The 18613-nt window shown below is 48.8% G+C and overlaps 1 protein-coding gene across 1 annotated transcript in view; it reads left to right on the forward strand.

The window, feature by feature from the left end:
* The window catches only part of NR5A2 (nuclear receptor subfamily 5 group A member 2), a 142375-nt gene that overhangs the window by 8356 nt on the left and 115406 nt on the right, over nt 1–18613 (forward strand). The window contains exons 2-3 of the mRNA XM_056844439.1: nt 12523–12641; nt 14345–14486. Coding sequence (XP_056700417.1) covers nt 12523–12641; nt 14345–14486 — 261 coding nt within the window. The remainder of the gene's footprint in view (nt 1–12522; nt 12642–14344; nt 14487–18613) is intronic.

Below are 18613 nucleotides of genomic sequence, written 5' to 3' on the forward strand. Positions count from 1 at the left end.
AAAATGGCATGCCCTAACCCTAAGCACAGAGAGTGGGCAGGAAGTCCCATTGGAACCAATCAGGCTTCCTTCCGAGTAACCGCGTTTAGGACTAATGCTTGCCTTTGTCTTCCCTTAATGTACCCTCTCTGCTGCAGCGTGCGTACACCCCCCCCTTCTTTGCTTACCAGAAACCCTAGAGCACTTTACAAGGGGCAACGGGACAGATCAGGGTCTGGCAAAAAAGTCAAGTACTTGAAAGCCCCGTTACTTTCTCGACGAGAAAGGTAGCTCAACACACTTCGCATACTCCAGTTTAGTGGGGCTTGTTTCTCAGTTGAAGATCGCGCTCCTACTATGCCATTTATACATGGGAGGTTTTGCCTTCGATTTGCCACTCTAGATGCACTGTCCCCCCAGCCGTATTCTCAAAACTCAACAATAAGCCCCCATGCAGAGTTTTGAGAATTCGGATGGGGGAAAGTGTGCATCTATAGAGTGGCAAATCCAATGCAAAACCTTCCATGAGTAAATGGCCAAAGCGGTGGGAAAGGGCTGCACCCCTTAGGGAGAGTCGCCCAGCGGTTGAGGGCCAGTCCCATCGACTTCAGCGGTACAAGGGTTGACTTTTGGCAGGGTCGGTCCCAGGGCCGGATTAAGACATGCAGAGGCCTTAAACTTTGTCAAATTTGAGAGAGCCCCACAACATTATTTCTCCCCCCTCCAAAAAAAAAACTTTTTAGGGTTTTTGAAAGTCCCTTATAATCAATCTGGAGCTCTAATCTAGGGCTGTATCTGCAGAAGTGAGCTGTGGACAGAAGTGCTACTGGACTCTTGCTCTTTTATACTGGGGCCCTCAATTCTAGTTCTCTTAACTTTGCGCGTAAAGTCAGCTCTGATCAAGTCCCACATTCCCAAAGGTTGGAATGGGAGACAAAACCAAGCGGGAAAGAGGGCGGGAGAAGGAGGCCAAACCAAAGACCGAGAGCTGGCCCCTGCTAATTTCCTTGGGGTTGAATCGTGCCCACCTCCAGTTCCGCCGGACCTGTGTGTGTGTGTGTGTGTGTGTGAAGTGCCGTCAAGTCGCTTCCGACTCATGGCGACCCTATGAATGAAAGTCCTCCAAAATGTCCTATCTTTGACAGCCTTGTTCAGATCTTGCAAATTGAAGGCTGTGGCTTCCTTTATTGAGTCAATCCATCTCTTGTTGGTCTTCCTCTTGCCCTCCACTTTTCCTAGCAACTCCTGGTTGCTTCTGATCAAAACGTCTCCCCCAAGCCCCTGCGGAGGAAAACTCTGCGCTGGGATCCGACAGATCTGATGTGGATCGCTCGGCGAGTTTAAAGTCAAGGGTCCTAGACGTGAAAGGCAGGGCGTCTCTCCCGGTGCCCGAGGCTTCAGGCGCCTGCCCAGGCCGTCATCTTTTATAATCCCAAGCGTCAAGCAAAGTTAGGGCGAGCTGAGCCAACCCAGGAGAGATTTCACATAGCACAGAGAGAAATCTGCCGAACTTGGTGGTGAAAGGACGGGGAAGGGTCGTTGAAGTGGCTCCAGGCAACCGTCAATGTTCCAGCGGGCGGATCCCTTAAAGGCAGCCCCGAGAGACTCCGACCCGTTCTCCCAGTTCCTTGTGCATTGCGAGAGGAGAGGAGCCATGGGGCCATTGTCTAGGAAGTTATGGGGAAAGGAGAGAGAGAGAGAGAGAGAGAGACTGCGTCCCCACGTGCATGTGCATCACATGGGACCATCGGCACGTGTGAATGGACAATCCCAGCCAGAACTCCACAGGTGAAACTGTTATAACACGCTGTCGCGCGTCTGTTCACACATTCAGTAGGGAACCTCGTGTGATCCAGTGTAGAAAAACCAACTGATTGCCTGTGAATATGAACAGGCTCCGTGAGCGGGTTTATTCCGCGAGAGGGGCTGCCTTTACAATTTATTGTGCGGAGCACCATCCGTCCTACCAAATGAGCCCCTCGCCTTTTCCAGTTCTAGTCCTAACCCTTTTTGCTCGGAAATGTTTCGTTGATTTCAGTGGAACTTGCTTCCAAATAAGTATATCTAGGATTGCAGCCCTGGGGACCGACCATGTGTACCTGGAAGCAAGTGAGGCTTCTTCCCAAACGAGCGAGCCTGGGAGGACTGCAATGGGAGCAGCCGGACTGTGCAGCATTCCTTGGGGGCTAGATGCGCTTAGGAATACAACAGGCTCCTTCCAGCTGCTCTTAGGAGGGTACAAAAATGTGAACAATATGAAAGCCATGCTGAAGCACGCGACCACTCTTGTCATTTGCAGCCTGGCATCGATACGGCCCTTGGTTGGGATGGATGGATGGATGGATGGATGGATGGATGGATGGATGGATGGATGGATGGATGGATGGATGGATGGATGGGGGAAAGGGGGACTTTACTGCGGGCCGACAGACAGGGCATTGCACAGCACAATGGTCCACGCCCAGGAAGATGTGACGTGGACATTGATGTGCGTGCCGAGGTCCAGTCTAGCTTTCTCGGGTCTGGACTTTGATGCTCCAAAGTCTGTCCGGGATCCTGCGTGTTGGGCCAAAGAACGGCAGCCTGTTATTTTGCCTTCCATACACACCGGCGCCTCCCAGAAGATTTGGGCCGAGAACTCGAAAATCTGCCACTTCCTCTTATTTTATATTGATGTTTAGGAGTTTGGGCATGGGGGGGGGGAGAGAAAGGAGGGGAGAGCGGTCTGGGCCCAAGAATTTCTGCCAGACGATCTAGGGCTGAGTGCCAGGAGATACAGAGAGCAATCTAACTTTTCAGGGGCGCGTTGGAGATCACCGTCGAGGCCTTTCATTTCCGTTTCCTTGGGGACATGCGGAATGCAGATGCCAGTGGCTCTAGAAACCAGTTACATGCGGGGATTGCTCAGTCCCAGCGCGAAGTGGCCGAGGTGCAAAGCACACCCTTCGTCATTTTGGGGGTAGGATTTAATTTATTTCCCTGCCCAATGATCTTAATCGGTTTGGGGATCGGCCCTGCCGCTTCGGACCCAACCAAAGAAGCGTGCCACTTTCTACCTTCTCCAAATGTTAAGGGGCAGTCCGGAGCAGAACTTGGGAATACCTGCCGGTATGTGTGTGTGTGGGGGGGGGGGTGTTAGAGAGTCATGCCTCTGCGCATCCACGTGGCCAGAGAACAGGGTTGCCTGCAGTATGAAATCCAGACTCCCGCAAACGTCCATGCGTGAGCTGCTGGCTGTTTCAGATCGTTTTCCCCCCTTCTCGTTAGCAACTCCATAAGATAAGTTGTCGGAGAGTAGAGAGCGGCGGCTGGAGGGCGGAGAGGCTCTGGGAGGCCGCTGCTCGGGCATCGTCCTGGCCGTGCCGCTGGGGAGGGCGCGCAGCGCGGAGGTGGGCAGGAAGCGCTCGGAGGGCAGCGCCGCCGCCTCGCATTGGCTCCTTCAGCTCGCCGCCTGGAGCCGCAAGCGGGGTGGAGCGCTGGCTCTAGCTGGCCCAGGGAGGGAGGGAGGGAGGGAGGGAGGGAGGGAGGGAGGGAAGGAAGGAAGGAAGGAAGGAAGGAAGAAGAAAGAAAGAAAGAAAGAAAGAAAGAAAGAAAGAAAGAAAGAAAGAAAGAAAAGAAAGAAAGAAAGAAAGAAAGAAAGAAAGAAAGAAAGAAAGAAAGAAAGAAAGAGGGAGGGGGAGAGGGGGAGAGAAAGAAAGAAAGAAAGAGGGAGGGAGGGAGGGAGGGAGGGAGGGAGGGAGGGAGGGAGGGAGAAAGAAAGAAAGAAAGAAAGAAAGAAAGAAAGAAAGAAAGAAAGAAAGAAAGAAAGAAAGAAAGAAAGAAAGAAAGAAAGAAAGAAGGAGGGAGGGAGGGAGGGAGGGAGGGAGGGAGGGAGGGAGGGAGGGAGGGAGGTTTAAGTTACAGCCATGAAAGGCATGAGAGAGAGAGAGAGAGAGAGAGGGAGAGGGAGAGGGAGAGGAAGGAAGGAAGGAAGGAAGGAAGGAAGGAAGGAAGGAAGGAAGGAAGGAAGGTAGGTTTAAGTTACAGTCATGAAAGGCATTCTTGAGAGAGAGAGAGAGAGAGAGAGAGAGAGAGAGAGAGAGAGAGAGAGAGAGAGAGAGAGAGAGAGAGAGAGGATGGAAGGAAGGAAGGAAGGAAGGAAGGAAGGAAGGAAGGAAGGAAGGAAGGAAGGTTTAAGTTACAGCCATGAAAGGCATTCCTGGGAAAGCAAATGCTCTGACTTATGTAAAGTATAGAAGATCGAGACGATAGATGGTTATTGCGTTACTTCGTAAGGAAACTACCAAGCCGATTCAATCCAGCTTAGTACGGTCCTGCCTTAGATATCTCCCACTCCCACCCCACCCCCTTTTTATTAGTTCCTCTTTTCTTGATAGGGAACGTTTCCTAAAATCAGTGTCTAGGACTGAGTTCCTCTACAGTGCATTTAGAAGGGTTTTTTGGGGGTGGCTGGACTGCCCCTGCAAATTAATTTATTAGCTGACCATGATGCCTAGCGGTCTTTCCGTGAAGGAAGAAACTCGTTCAGGCTGGGTTTTTTAATTATTTTTTATCTTTTTTTCAAAGTGAAGAACCGGCGAAGTCTTGATGAATGTCGATAGGAAAGTAATGGCTATCAGAAGTCTAAAAATGTTTCAAAGAGTAGCCGTGTTGGTCTGCCGTAGAACAGCTAGATTCGAGTCCAGCAGCACCTTCCAGACCGAGTCCGGCAAGAGTTTCAAGGTATCCGCTTCCGAGAGCCATAGTGCCCTTCGTCAGATACCAGGACCCACGGAGATCTCAGAGTTTTTCGGTCTCAGTCAGAAGGTGGGAAGGATCTTGTAAAGAAGCGTTTCCTTCTGTTTCGAGCCGTGTTTCCACTTGGCCAGCAGAAATGCTCATTCGCACTCCGAGGTTCTGGGACTTTTGGTCCGGAATAGCACCTCTTATTAGATGTCCTAGATCCGGTTCCAGCTGCACCTTAGAGACTAACGGTGCATTGCTAAGGAGAGTTACTCCAGTCTAAGCCCATTGAAATGAACGGTCTTAGACTGGAGTAACTCTCCTTAGGAATGCACCGTCACAAGAGTTTCAGGGCATGAGCCTGCAGGCGCTGGGCTTGCATCCTTCCAGCTGTGCCATAGAAACTAACTCACCTGTGACTTGAGGAGTTCCCAAGGACCTACCTTGCGAGGTTGCTGGGGAGGGCAGGATCCCTCTAAAATTAAGCGCAGGGATCAAAAGTGCGTCATATTTGGCTGCATATAGCCCTATTTTTTTTAATGTGCAGTTTATGTTGTTCTGCTAGAATTGCAGGAAACCAGAAGTAGGGAATTCACCCGGGCCACTTTCTTCAGAGTTCCTTGATTTGATTCATGGAACTGTAAAAAAAAGGAGGGCGGAAGAGCATTCAAACGGTTTGCAAACATGCCGCTTGAGGGGACACGACCCTCCGAGATCGCGAGCTGCCGCGTGCAGAAAAGTTGCCGTCCGCAGGAGAGTGGGAGTTTTTTGATCGGGGTAAATTATTTGATCGGGGTCAATTACCACGGGGTTAATTATGTTTACTCCGAGCGGGGGCTCCGGGCTGCCTCTGTCAGACCCTTGCTTTACACCCCCCCTGAAAACAACGATTTATGGAGCGCGATCCTCCGCGCGTTTATTGTCATTGAAAGGGGAGGGGCCGTGGCTCAGTGGTAGAGCCTCTGCTTGGCATGCAGAAGGTCCCAGGTTCAATCCCCGGCATCTCCGGCTAAAGGGACTAGGCAAGCAGGTGACGTGAAAGACCTCTGCCTGAGGCCCTAGAGAGCTGCTGCCCGTCAGAGTAGGCAATACTGACTTTGATGGACCGAGGGTCTGGTTCCGTATAAGGCAGCTTCATGTGTTCAAAATCCTAGTTTGCGCCCTGGACTTTCCTGAGGGTTGTGCAAAGGACTGCGATCGTGCGGGCCGAATCCGCCGTTTACTTCGAAGCAAGGGCCGCGGGGCCCAATCCAGTTAGTAACTCGAGGAATCCGCGCCGTCCCAGCTACCACCTGGTAGGAGAGCCCGGGGGGAAAACATGACCGAGGGCCGCCGCTCCTTGGAGCTGCGTGGGCGCCTTTCTTTCTTTCCCACCTAATCCCATCACGCCTGCTATTCACATTTACATACTGTTAACATTTACATACTAATGCTTGTCTGAATTCACTCTCCTCTACTTAAAGACAGATGGATTCACATTCTAGCTGTATCTGAAGAAGTGAGCTGTGGCTCACGAAAGCTCACACCCTGCCAGAAAATATTCTTGTTAGTTCTCGTAGGTTATCCGGGCAGTGTAACCGTGAGTCTTGGTATTTTCTTTCCTGACGTTTCACCAGCAGCTGTGGCAGGCATCTTCAGAGGAGTAACACTGAAGGACAGTGTCTCTCAGTCTTCCTACACACTTGACCCTGAGAGACACAGTCTTTCAGTGTTACACCTCTGAAGATGCCTGCCACAGCTGCTGGCGAAACGTCAGGAAAGAAAATACCAAGACCACGGTCACACAGCCCGGATAACCTACGAGAACCAATGAACTCTGACCGTGAAAGCCTTCGACAATATTCTTCTTAGTCTTTAAGGTGCTCCTGGACTCTGGCCCTTTTCTACTACTGCAGACAGACGAACACGGCGACCCACTGTGAATTTCTTTCTTATGCAAACTTTGTTGGCTTCTACGCCCCCTCCTCCCCCGCGGGAAGCGCCCGTGCGCCCCATCCACCCCCTTTGGATCCCGGGACTGGGAAAGGGAACGGACCTCGGGCGGGTTTAGCAAGCGGCGCGCGGGATGAGAGAGGAGGCGTCTGGAAGCCCCCGTCGGGCTTCTTCCTCATTGGCTGCCAAGAGAGTGTCAGCCCCCCCCTCTTTCCTCTCTCCCCCCCCTTTACCCCCGCTCCCATTCACACGCCGGCCCCCTCCCCGCTCAGCCGGGAAGCGCCTCTTCCTTGGCACGAGTGGACGTGGCCTCAGAGGCAGGGGGAGTCCGGAGCGGGGAGGCCGGCAAGTGGGCGACCCCCGTCCAGCCGGCGGGGGAGAGCGGGAGGCGAGAAGCGCGGGGCCGGGGCTGCCTGCCTGCCTGCCTGCCTTCCCCCCGCGGCCGAGCCGGAGCCCGGGGAGGCGGCCAGGGCGCGCCGCTCCCTGCCGGGGGATCGGGGCGCCCCGCGCGTCCGGAGGCTCCGCCGCGCCGCCTTGCCATGCTGCCCAAAGTGGAGACGGAAGCGCTGGGACTGGCCCGAGCGGATGGGGAACGGGGGCCCAGGCCGGGAAACATGCAAGGTAGGAGCCGGGACGCCCCCCCCCCCGCACCCCCCTCCCCGCCCGCCTCCCGCAACTTTCCCGTTTCCAAAGCTCCGGCGCTTTCGCTTTGCCCGCGCTCGCGGCGATCCCGCGGAAGGAGCCCCCGGTCCAATGAAGGGGGGGGGGGTTTCCTTCCCCAGCAAGCACATTCGGCTGCTGCTGCACCGGGGAGGGGGTGCATGGGCCCGATCCTGCGTCGCGCCTGCTTGGAAGTAAGTCCCATGGAAAGTGCTTGGAAGCGCGCCTCCGCATGACCACACGAAGCTGCCTTCTACTGACTCGGACCCTGGGTCCATCCAAGTCAGTATCGTCTGCTCAGGCCGGCAGCGGCTCTGCAGGGTCTCAGGCGGAGGTCTTTCCCATCACCGACTTGCCTGGTCCCTTTATGTGGAGACGCCGGGGATTGAACCTGGGACCTTCTGCGTGCCAAGCAGAGGCTCTGCCACTGAGCCGCGGCCCCTCCGTCTAGGCAGGGCGCGCGTTGAAGGGCGGGAGGCTCCGGCGGAGAGGGCGGAGAGTCCACCCCGGGGGGGGGGCACTTCGAAGATGGTTTTTGGACAGGAGTGGCGATGCCCCCGGACGGTCCGGGCGCGAGAGCGGACTCCTGTTCCTCCCGACCCCAGGCATTCCCCGGCCCACTGAGGCTTACTTCCAAGTGTGTATAGGATCGCAGCGGAAGAACTTGTCTGCCTTCTGGGAGCGCAGGACCTGGTCGTTGCAAGGGCGCTAGTGTGTTGCGTGCGTGCGTGCGTGTGTGTGTGTGGGGGTGTATTTCCATACCGTGTCCAGGATTTCGGTAGTCGCTTTTAAAAGCAGAAAGAGGAGCCGCTGTTCTGGGGGCGGGGGCGCCAGCTTCCAAGGAGCACCGACGTCTTCGTCAGGTAGAGCAGGAGTCGAAATCTCTCTCTCTTGTCCAGAGACCGCGCGGGGTAGAGGATCGGATCCAGCAACCACAAAAGTTGGCCCAGCCCAAAGGAAGCGCTTTCTGTTCTTTGCTGGGTGTTGGAGAACAGGGAGAGGAGGTGGGTGGGGGAGGCAGGAATCACCGCGGGCACCCCCCGAAAGCCTCTGAGTGCCTTCCCGAAGGGGTTTGGGCGAGCGGGCCAAACTTGTCGAGTCCCGGGACGCACAACAAGAGGAAGCTTCCTCGACGTGAGGTGGTTTCTTTGGCTTTGGGGGGGGGAGTGGGGATCAGCCGTAGGAAACCAGGGCTCGGGGCCGATCGCCTCTGCGGGTCCGTCTCTGGTGCCCGACTCCCCGCTCCCGGAGTCGAGGGTGAGCCGCACCGACGTGGCGGGAGTGGGGGGGTCGGTAGTCGGCAGGCGGGAGGAGCCAGGCCGTCTTCCACGGGGCAGGATAGTCCTGGAAAGGGGACTGGAGGGGAAGAAGGGGCGAGTCCTCCCTCCAGCCTGCACCGACGGCCAGCCTTGGCATTGACCCGGGGCTTCCACTCTGCCCGGTAGCCCCAAAGACCCTCTAGCCTGCGCTGCCCATCAGATCCCGAACATAATCGCTTGGGGGGGGGGTGGAGGAGGAGGAGGACAGGTCTTGTTCTCGTCCCTTTGGCCACTCGTCCTGCGATCCACTCTCTCCCAACCCCCCATCTCGTCGCCATCCTGGACTTCGGGAGAGTGCACGGGATGGGGGTGGGTGGGAAGGACGAGGTCCCCCAGCGGACCAGAGGGAGCCCTGAGCAAGGCTTGGCGAAGTTTTGAGGACTTCACGCTTCTGTCAGCCTCGTGCGTGAAGCCGTCGGTGGGAGCTGGGGAAAGGTTCCTGAGCAGCTGCCTGGCCGACCGACCGACCGACGGGGCTGACTTTGAAGCGGGGGACGGGACAGACGGACGAGGAACAAGGAAACAGCCGAGTTCATTCCAGCGTCTGGCCTGTTTCTTAACTCGGCCTTTCCCCCCCGGTGGGTCTCCACAACTGCCCACAAGAGTCAAAGAAGAATGGGGAGAAAAGGGAGGGAGAGGGGGGAATCTCTGGAGGACTTTACTTCTGCCCCATTGCATCTCCTCTCCACATGCCCGGGTGGTTCAGTGGTGGAAGAAGGGGCCGTTACTCTTCCCTGAAAACTGGGAACAGAAATCCTAAAACTGCGGGACTGGGATCCACTTTAGCAACCTGAATAAGGAGGACGGACACTCGATTAAAAAGCGGGGTTTTCAGCTCGCTCCAGGATGCGCAGGAGGTTTCGCCTTGGATTTGCCACTCTGTAGATGCACATTTTCCCCATCTGAATGCTCAAAACTCTGCACGGGGGCTTATGGTTGAGTTTTGAGAATGTGGACGGGGGAAATGTGCATCTAGAGAGCGGCAAAGCCAAGGCAAAACCTCCCGTGCATAAATGGCCATCCAGTCATTTCCCCCTTTAGGGGAGCGCGCTTTAGGACTGCAGATAACTAGTAATGTATTTGCCTTGGGAGTCCGATTCTCAGAATAAGGGCCTGGGAGTGAATGTTTCCATAATACGTCGTGAGGCTGGTGACCCCTTTACCAAACAATCGGGATTGGTGGGACTGGCCCCTGACCCGGAGTGCCCAGCAGACGCGCGCCCACGACCAGCCTCTGCCCGTAGGCTGGCGTGATCGCAGAGATGCATCTGGAAGCACGTTTTCCAGCGCAGTCCTCGGCACAGCGACACCTTTCCAAACCATTGGCTTCAGGGGGTGTAGACGGGAGCCACGCCGTTTAGGATTGCGCTGTAATACTCACACCAGCCTAAATGGCCGTTTCCTGCGGAATCTGGAGTGAATCTTCTTTGGGGGAGGGGGGTCCTTTTCCCAACGGAGAGTCCGACCCGTTGGAGACGCGGCGAGGAGGGAGGGGAGACGGGGACCGCCAAGAAACTCCTTGCCTGCTTCGATGCCTCCACCATGTCCAAGATGAAGCTGGCCAGAAATGCAAGAGCCAGGGATCAGCCCTGATCCGGGCAGGTCAGGGCAGAGCCCGGGAAATCCTCTTGGCCTTATTAGCCCCCTTGTTTGTTTTTCTTGGGGGGGGGGCTCCCTTTTCACTTCCCAGAGGCACAGTAAGGCCCAGATCCGTCTGTTCACCCAGCTCAGAACTAGCTGAAAGGACACGACAACGTGGGCCCTCTACGGTTGGGTTCCTGTGGGGAGAAACCGAGCGAGGGAGAAAGCTTTCCAGGCAGGGAGCCGAAAGGCCCCGAAGGAGTTTCCTGAAAGACCGAAGGGGTTTTAGTTTGCTAAGTAGTTTTTGAGATCTGTTGCCTGAGCTGAAACTACTACTGCAAACAACAGACTGAAGCAGGTAAACTGTCCGGGGGGGAGAGACAGAGGGAGTTCCCCACACCTGTATATCTAGATCCCCACTTTACTCATTCATTTCCGCAAAGAAAAGCAGGGCTATTGCTGGGCACCTTGCCTTTGCATCTTGCAGCCTCACGGGGAGCGTTGGGCGACAGGGAACCGCGAGGCTTGGGGCTGACGATGAGAAGCGCGGGGCTGCCTTTGGAGAGAGCCCGGGGGTCCCGGGCCGCCCGGCCGGGCTTCTCCCCGCGGCCCTTTCGCCTCTGGCTCATTTCCCTTCCCACTGGTAGGGCTTGTCTGGCCGAGGGGGAGACGGCGCGGCTCTGGGCAGCTTCCTCCCCAAAACCAAGCCTCCTTGCGAGAGAAAGGATCCCCCCTCCCCCCCAACTGAAAAGGTCCCCCTGCTCTCTCACCCACCGGCTCTCCCGCGGCCCTCTCCGCCAGCCCACCAACTTCTGGCGCGCCCCGGGGGCAAAGAGATGTCAAGAAAGGCCTTGAGTTGGGTTTTCTCTAAGCAAAGTTGTTGGACTTTTGTCTCAGGTCGCTCTCCGAGACTTCTGTCTCCAGCCTCCCTCCTCTTCCATCCTTAGACCATTTCTAGCGTTCAGGAAAGCGCCTTATGGTGACGATTCTCTGGTTGGCACTGAGTTGGCGGCAAATAGGTGGAAAGCACTAAGCAGCGGTGGGCACGAAGATTTCCGTTCTCTCCTTTTCTTTTGTTAAAGAGATCTGCTGATTGGGCTCTTCTTGGAGTGGGAGATCCATCTCTGCCCCACCTCTCCAGCCACCTTGACGACCTCCCCGCCACCGCCCCCACCTTCACCATCCAGCCCCAGCCCCGCATTTTCTCCGCCTCGCCTTTCGAAGCTGGCTTTCTCTTCCTATAGACTAGAGTTCCCTTCAAGAGATCAGCTGCTTTTCGCCTTAGGTTGCCTTGGGAGTGTCAGGGGGAATCTCGGACCAGCAGATCTTCCTGTTTATGTTGTAGGCATCTTTTTTTTTTCCTCTTCCCCTCCGCTGGTGGGACAGCGATTCCCCTTTCCCTCCAGGAAACTGGTTCACTTGGTGAGACCTTCGCCCTATTGCGCCGGGCTTTTCGGTTTGGGTCAGTCGTTCATTTGATCGGAGCCAAACAGAAATTTCCTTTAAAGTCCTGACTTTGCCACGGAGAAACAAAGCAAAAAGGAGGGGAGCGTGTAATTTCTGCCGCAATTTTATTGCTTATTTTAGCTGTCGCAGCTTGAAAGAACAATTAAACTCTGCAAACTTGTGCAGTGTTTTGCACTTACTTTTAAGAACAAGCAGCTGGTGAGAAGAATAGACTGGGGGGGGGGGTTAAAGCCTCTCTTATTTTTTAAAAAAAACCTACTTTCAAACTCAGCAGCTGATTTTATAGGTCTGAAACAAAGGTTAGGTAAATATAGAAAGGCAACAGTTATACAAGAGAAGTTTGGAAACGGAGACAAAAGTTACTTTCCCACTTGAGCAAGGAGTCTTTGCTTTTGCAAATTGCAAAGAGCAACTACATTTTCAAAGAACATTTGTTTTTATCAATAATTTGGGGGATCTAAGGCTACTGCCCTCTGCACATTTATGTAAGATTGTTCCATTGAGCTTTAGTGGAGCTTTCTTGGACATGAATAGGACTGAGTTGTACAACTAATAATTTCGTAAATGGAATAATTGAATTTAAATAAATTTAAGCAAATTGAGTGCATTATCTGTGATAGTGATGGCTTGCCTACACTTCTTAAAATGAACATGGAAAAGTTATATTTTGAGTTATTAGTTAATTTTTTAAAGTTCATTTGTTGTGCCTGTTGATTTTTTAAAATTCAGTTTGAGTAGTTAAAGATCATCAGAAACTAAGAAATATTTCCCTGCTCAAATGATGAACACAAGTTGAAGTCATGAAGTTGTTTGAACAGTTTGGATAAATTCTCAATGCATGTTATTTGTTCTACTTCTACAGTGTCTCAGTTTAAAATGGTGAATTACTCGTATGATGAAGATCTTGAGGAATTGTGTCCAGTATGTGGAGATAAAGTCTCTGGGTATCACTATGGACTTCTTACCTGTGAAAGCTGCAAGGTTTTGTACCATTTATTTTATTAAAGAGGGGGGGGAATCATAACTACAAAAAATAAACTACAAAAGGAAAAATGCTCTACAAATACATTTTTTACTTTAAGAAGTTGGAATATTGTCAGAATGCCTGAAGTTTTTTCTGGGAAGGCACACATTTTGCAAAGAGGAGAAAATGTCTCTCTGTTTTCACCAACAACACGCACCAGAGTGTTCTGTAGATAGGGTGGCTATATTTACTGCCTTTAAATATTTGGTTGTCGTGAAGTGATGTAGTTGTAAAGGGGCTTTCATTCCCAGCTGTCCCCAATATTGATTTTAGTTGATTTATATACATTGAGTATTATTGTTCCTGTATCTTGTTCCTGATAAATTTCAGGGCTACAGGATTGAAGGCAACTGTTTCAAGATTTTCATCTTTCAGAATGAAAATGTAAATTTCAGTTGTCCTACTGTGGGCTTCCATTCCCCCCACCCCCTCCGAAGTATTTTATGTCACTATTTATTTGGAATACAATCAAATGGAAATCAATTAAATGATTTAAAATGCATCATGACAAAGAATATATTTGCACACTTGTTTTATTTTAACATGAAAGTTATGGGGGCTGCAAATTGTTGGCTGATTCCTTTATAGCCAGCTATTGAAGCAAGGCGTCTCTTTTAGTTTGAAATAAATAATTGGAAAACTGTAAGAGGATGTGTAAAATAATAAACTTTGTGATTATTATAGCAATTTTGAGATAAATAGTTTGCAAAACAGACCAGATATGTCTCTGTATCAAAGCAATATAGTTTTAAACTTTTTCACTGAGTCACAAACATATGAGATTAGGACTATGTGGAGGTGATTAATTATATAATAATAGCCTGTCCCTATGTATGTGTACTTTGAAGAGTCTACCATGCAGTTCAATAACTTACTCCCAAAGGGCGGTAACTTAAATGTCTCATGTTTCCAAGCGTTCCATAAAGACACTTGGCAATGCATCTGTTCCAATACAGTGCATGATTTTTAACATTGTTATTACAGTAATAGTTTGCACAGTGCCACTAGTTTACATGCCTTACAAAGAAAGATAAGCCAAAAAGGAGGTGCCTGCCCAAGGGGCATACAACCTATGTTTAAATGGAGGGGGGGAGAGGAAATTTAAGGAAAATAGGACAAGAGGGAGAAAGGTAGGAAACTAGTGGAGTGAAGACAGGCCATGATAACAGAGATGAATATTTCCATTGTGATAGTGGACTAAAGGGTTAAGTCTCACTAGCAAGATGGGTATACATGACAATGTGTCTATATCTTGTAAAGGATCTTTTATCTATTCTTCATCAAATCATTCAAAATGTAATTTTTAAAAAATCATTCTTTTAAAGTATTATAGAATAGACACCCCCCCCCCAAAATGTCCATTCATAGATGGCTACATTCTGATTGCTCAGGATGTAATAAGGACATCTGGCAGAGGGTTTTGACATAAATCAATACCAATGCAGACTAGCACCAGCAAACTTTTTTTTTCTGTGGCCTAGTGGTTTCCTCTAAGGGATTGCATGAAGAAATCTGAAATCAAGCTTGCCGTTTCATAAGTGCTCAATTGGCACAAGGAAGGTAGGGAAATGGAATTGGCACAGGTTTTCAACATCTGAAATAAAATACCAGAATCAGCTATCATAGCAAAATGGGTAAACATGATGCATCTCTTTTACAGGGGTTCTTTAAACGAACAGTCCAGAACAACAAAAGGTACACATGCATAGAAAATCAAAGCTGCCAGATTGATAAAACCCAGAGGAAGCGTTGCCCGTATTGTCGATTTCAAAAATGTCTAAGTGTTGGGATGAAGTTGGAAGGTAAGGCATGTACTTGCATATTTAGAAAATGTGTATAGCTATACTGATGCCTCTGTATGATAAGGTTATACATGAGCCATATGGTTCTCCATAACTGTTGGTGATCATGGTTCCATGTGGTACAGTGTTCCTTCAGAATGTTGGCTACTATTGTCTTTGGAGAGCAGTTTAAATGAATTAATCAGATATGGATCACCAAAAGAATGCAGAACACATAAGCTAACAATACTTGAACAAACATAGGCTGTAATCCTGTGCATACTTCCTTGGAAGTAAGTGCTGGTAAACTCAATGGGATTCACTTCTGAATAAATCTGCTGAAGATTGCTCCCACAATTGATTATTTGAAGGAGCAGAATTAAATCAGCAGATAACTAGTAATAAATAATTTAGGAAAGTGTTGATCACTGTATCTCCAGCAACAATCGAGGCCTATTTCAAAGCGCTAAATGCAAAACACAGCATTAGAGGTCTAGCATATTGGATATTTCTCCCATGGACATTGGACTGCTCTTAGTTATCAATGGAATCCCATGCACAGCATGATTGTGCAACTGGGCTTATAATTAACTAAATCATCACTGAAAGTATGACTGGCATTTAATAGAGAGGGGCTGTCGTCGTTCACCACCACCACCACCACCAGGGAAGTCATGTCTGAAAACACATGTAAGAAAATTTGTAAAAATCTGTAGTGGATTTTAGATTTCACTGTACTTTAGACTGTGCTATATTTTAAAATTTACTATACTGTTTACTATACTATTAGTATAGTATAAACAGTCCTCTATATTATAATAATTTTTGATTTCACAAACTCTACTGTTTAATATAGTCCCCTAAAATATAAAAATCCACTGGACTGGGAGGGTTCTAAGCTCTAGCTAATAAAAATAACTTTCTTTCTCCTCCTTGATGCTGGCATTGAGGATGAAGATGGAGGAGAAGCACATCTTATTGTGTCAACGACCCATGGTCGTTTGGTTACAGCCACCAACACAGGATAAACTTACATCATATTGCACCGGCATTCTATTATTCATAGAAATATCTATTATAATATGTGAACATATGTTGTCAATTTCCTTGGGAAGCAAATGTTGGCTCAACACAAAAATTCAGCGACATCTTTAAAAAGTATTTCAAGATCCATGACAATGGATCTTGCTGTTAAAAAATCTGAACACATTTTATACACTATAAATTGGCCCCAAACAGAAAAACAGTAACACTTTTAATGCTAGATTTTTAATGTTACCCCATCTTTTAAACTATATTTTGTGCAATCCTTGATACTGTCCAGAGACATTTGGTTCTGCCTTGATAATTCATTTGTGTTCAGCAATGTTGTAAGGAATTATTTGTTGGTTTTCAGGTTTGCAAATATCGATAATGGGATTCAAATGCAAAGAAATCTCTGTTCCCCGTACACTGGAATTTAGGTGCATGAAGCTGGATTTATTTTAGGGTAGATTCCAAGGTTGATTTCAAATGTAGAATGTGTTTCAGTGCTTCTAGCTTTTTAAATGACATAGTTCTGCAGATTTTAAAAGTGGATCAGGCACATTCATTGCATTTTAATAAGAGAAAGATTCCCACCCAGAAGTCTGCAAGCTTTGATCAGTAGATTTATAAACTAAGCTTTAGTTGATTGATTAGTGAGGCCCACTTTTAAGCAGTTAAATGTACAGTTGTTAATTGTTGTGGTTGTTAAGTTCTGGATTATTCTTGTAAAAGGAGAGGAAAAGTAAGTTTGAAATGTTTCTCTTTCTAATGTTGAAGGGCAGTGTGTGTGCGCATGTTCGTATCAAATTATAAGCTATCTCACACTTTGCTTCATATGCCTAAAAAAAGGTATCCCTATTGGTGTTCAGGTAATGGTCAAACCTATTTTGCTAGTGGCAAATAATCAACTAAAATTCTAACCTAGTTAGAGAGTTTAATTCTCCTATGAATGGATCCGCAGCATCGCACATAGAGATTGCAGTGCTCAGATCAGATATTCCAACATATTTAGACCCTGTATTTAGAATGTTCCACTGAAGACCATAGACAGAAACACTGAAGACTGTACCCTACCAGCTATATCAGGGTGGAAGTAGAAGTTATCAAAGCAAACCCGTGTTTCCTAAAGCAACATGAATTCAGGAAACTTGCAGGAAATAATTGGTGGGCAGGAGGAAAAGGTGAGCATGTCCTTCCATGCTCACCTGTTCTCCTCTGGTCAGGTTTGCTTCAGTTTCTGACTCCTGCTTTGTGGGGAAAACACAATTTAAATCAGCCAGGGGAACGGATTTGCTGCAAGAAATAAGCAAACAAGGAAAGAAAACTATCCTCTCCCTTCTGCTTATTCTCCCCTGCAAATGCTCTGGCATATATCTTTGATATTTGCAGGAAGAGGGAAGACCTACTACTACTCTCAATGTGGCTGCTATAGTTAATTATTGGGCTAGTAGTCTATTTACATGCAAATATACCAATTTAATTGCCTCTGCATCATTTTGGCACATTTTACTTTTTTTTACCATCTACGGAAGGCCATATTTAAAACAAAAAACACCCAACTTCATCCTTGTGAATATAGTTGTTTCTTTGGAATGCTGATGATTTTAGAAAGCTGTAGATGCCAACATCTGGACCCCATGAAAAAGCTCCATGCATGTACAAAGCCATACATTCTGTATCAAGTGCTGATCTGGAGGACCCTCCAGGATTGTTTTTGCAAGGGGTGGGATTCAAAAGGCATTGCATGGGAATCTTTGGTTGATAGTCTTCATGAAGTTAACTCTGATATCCTTGGAAAGTGCGAATACATGCACATACAAAGAATCTCTTTGAGTGGCAAGACCGAAGTGTCCATTTCCCAGAAATACAGTGATCAGAAGCTGACCAGTGGTGTTTAGCAACAGAGGACATTGTAATAGATGGAAACAAACAAATGATATATCACTGAGTTTACTTAATAAAAGTTCCACCTCATGTTTTTACTTGCCCGCAATAGGACATAATTGGTATATTTCAACAATCCTTTTTTTAAAAAAAGCTCCTATCTTACTCCCCTTATGGTGTTGTCACATAACCCGACTTCCCTTTTGTTATCAGCAGAACGAGAAGAAATGCATGCTCTCATAATCGTAAATGCCCGTGACATTTATGTGCATGTTTCCTTGATTGTGATACATGGTCTTAAATTCAAGTCCATAAATTACAGTTTAGGCCAAAATCATTAATTGTTAACGCCTTTATGATAATATACGGTCCTCTGTGTACCTAGCACTCCTAATACATTTTTAATGGTACGCTAATCCTACAGATAAAAAGCTTAGGGATCTAACCCCCAGCCATCGCAGCATGTCACCAAGCTGTCAAAGACCCTCCTTGCTATCTAATTGCCACTGGGGAGGGCAGGCTTGGTGAGACCTGACGACTTCTCCGTTCAGACCATGGAGGCAACGTTGCCGCGTGATAGAGATTGCCACTTCAACCCCACCCCCCACCCCGGACAGCTGTTGGGGTGGGTCTGCTTGACCTCTTTTTAATCCTAGTGCAGTTGCAAGCCCAACATCATCAGCAAATTGCCAGATCAGATCCTTGCGGGTAGAAATTATAGGGAATCACTGGCTTTTTCAACATGCACGACTAAACCTGGGAAAATATTTCCAGAAGCCAGGCGGGGGTGGGGGAATCAAGCTCTACTTGTGACTGAAATAAACAAAAGGGAGCTCCATGTGCCACAGCTGCTGTTGTTTTTTTCCACACAATGTGAGCTTCCGAGCCGCATACGTGATGAAAGATTTGAAAACTTAGGAGTGCCTCCTGATGGCATTTATCCAGTTGGCTGAATTCCATAATGGGATAAAGATCCCAAATATTTTAATATTCAGTTCTTCCAAAGGATGGGCACTGACCCACTGAAATTAGGCACTTCTGATTTCAAGGGGGGATCCAACACGTTTAACATGGAAATTAATGAGGACTCTTAACTCAGGCTTTATCATTTCCATTGGATTTAATTTCTTTTGGAACACTTAATATATTTTGATCAAATGAGTGAATAGGATGATTTATTATTTATTATTGTTTATACAGCTCCCCACAATGTGCTTTATAGAGCATGATATGCAAAT

The sequence above is a fragment of the Euleptes europaea genome, chromosome 2, assembly GCF_029931775.1.
Source record: "Euleptes europaea isolate rEulEur1 chromosome 2, rEulEur1.hap1, whole genome shotgun sequence".
NCBI lineage: Eukaryota > Metazoa > Chordata > Lepidosauria > Squamata > Sphaerodactylidae > Euleptes > Euleptes europaea.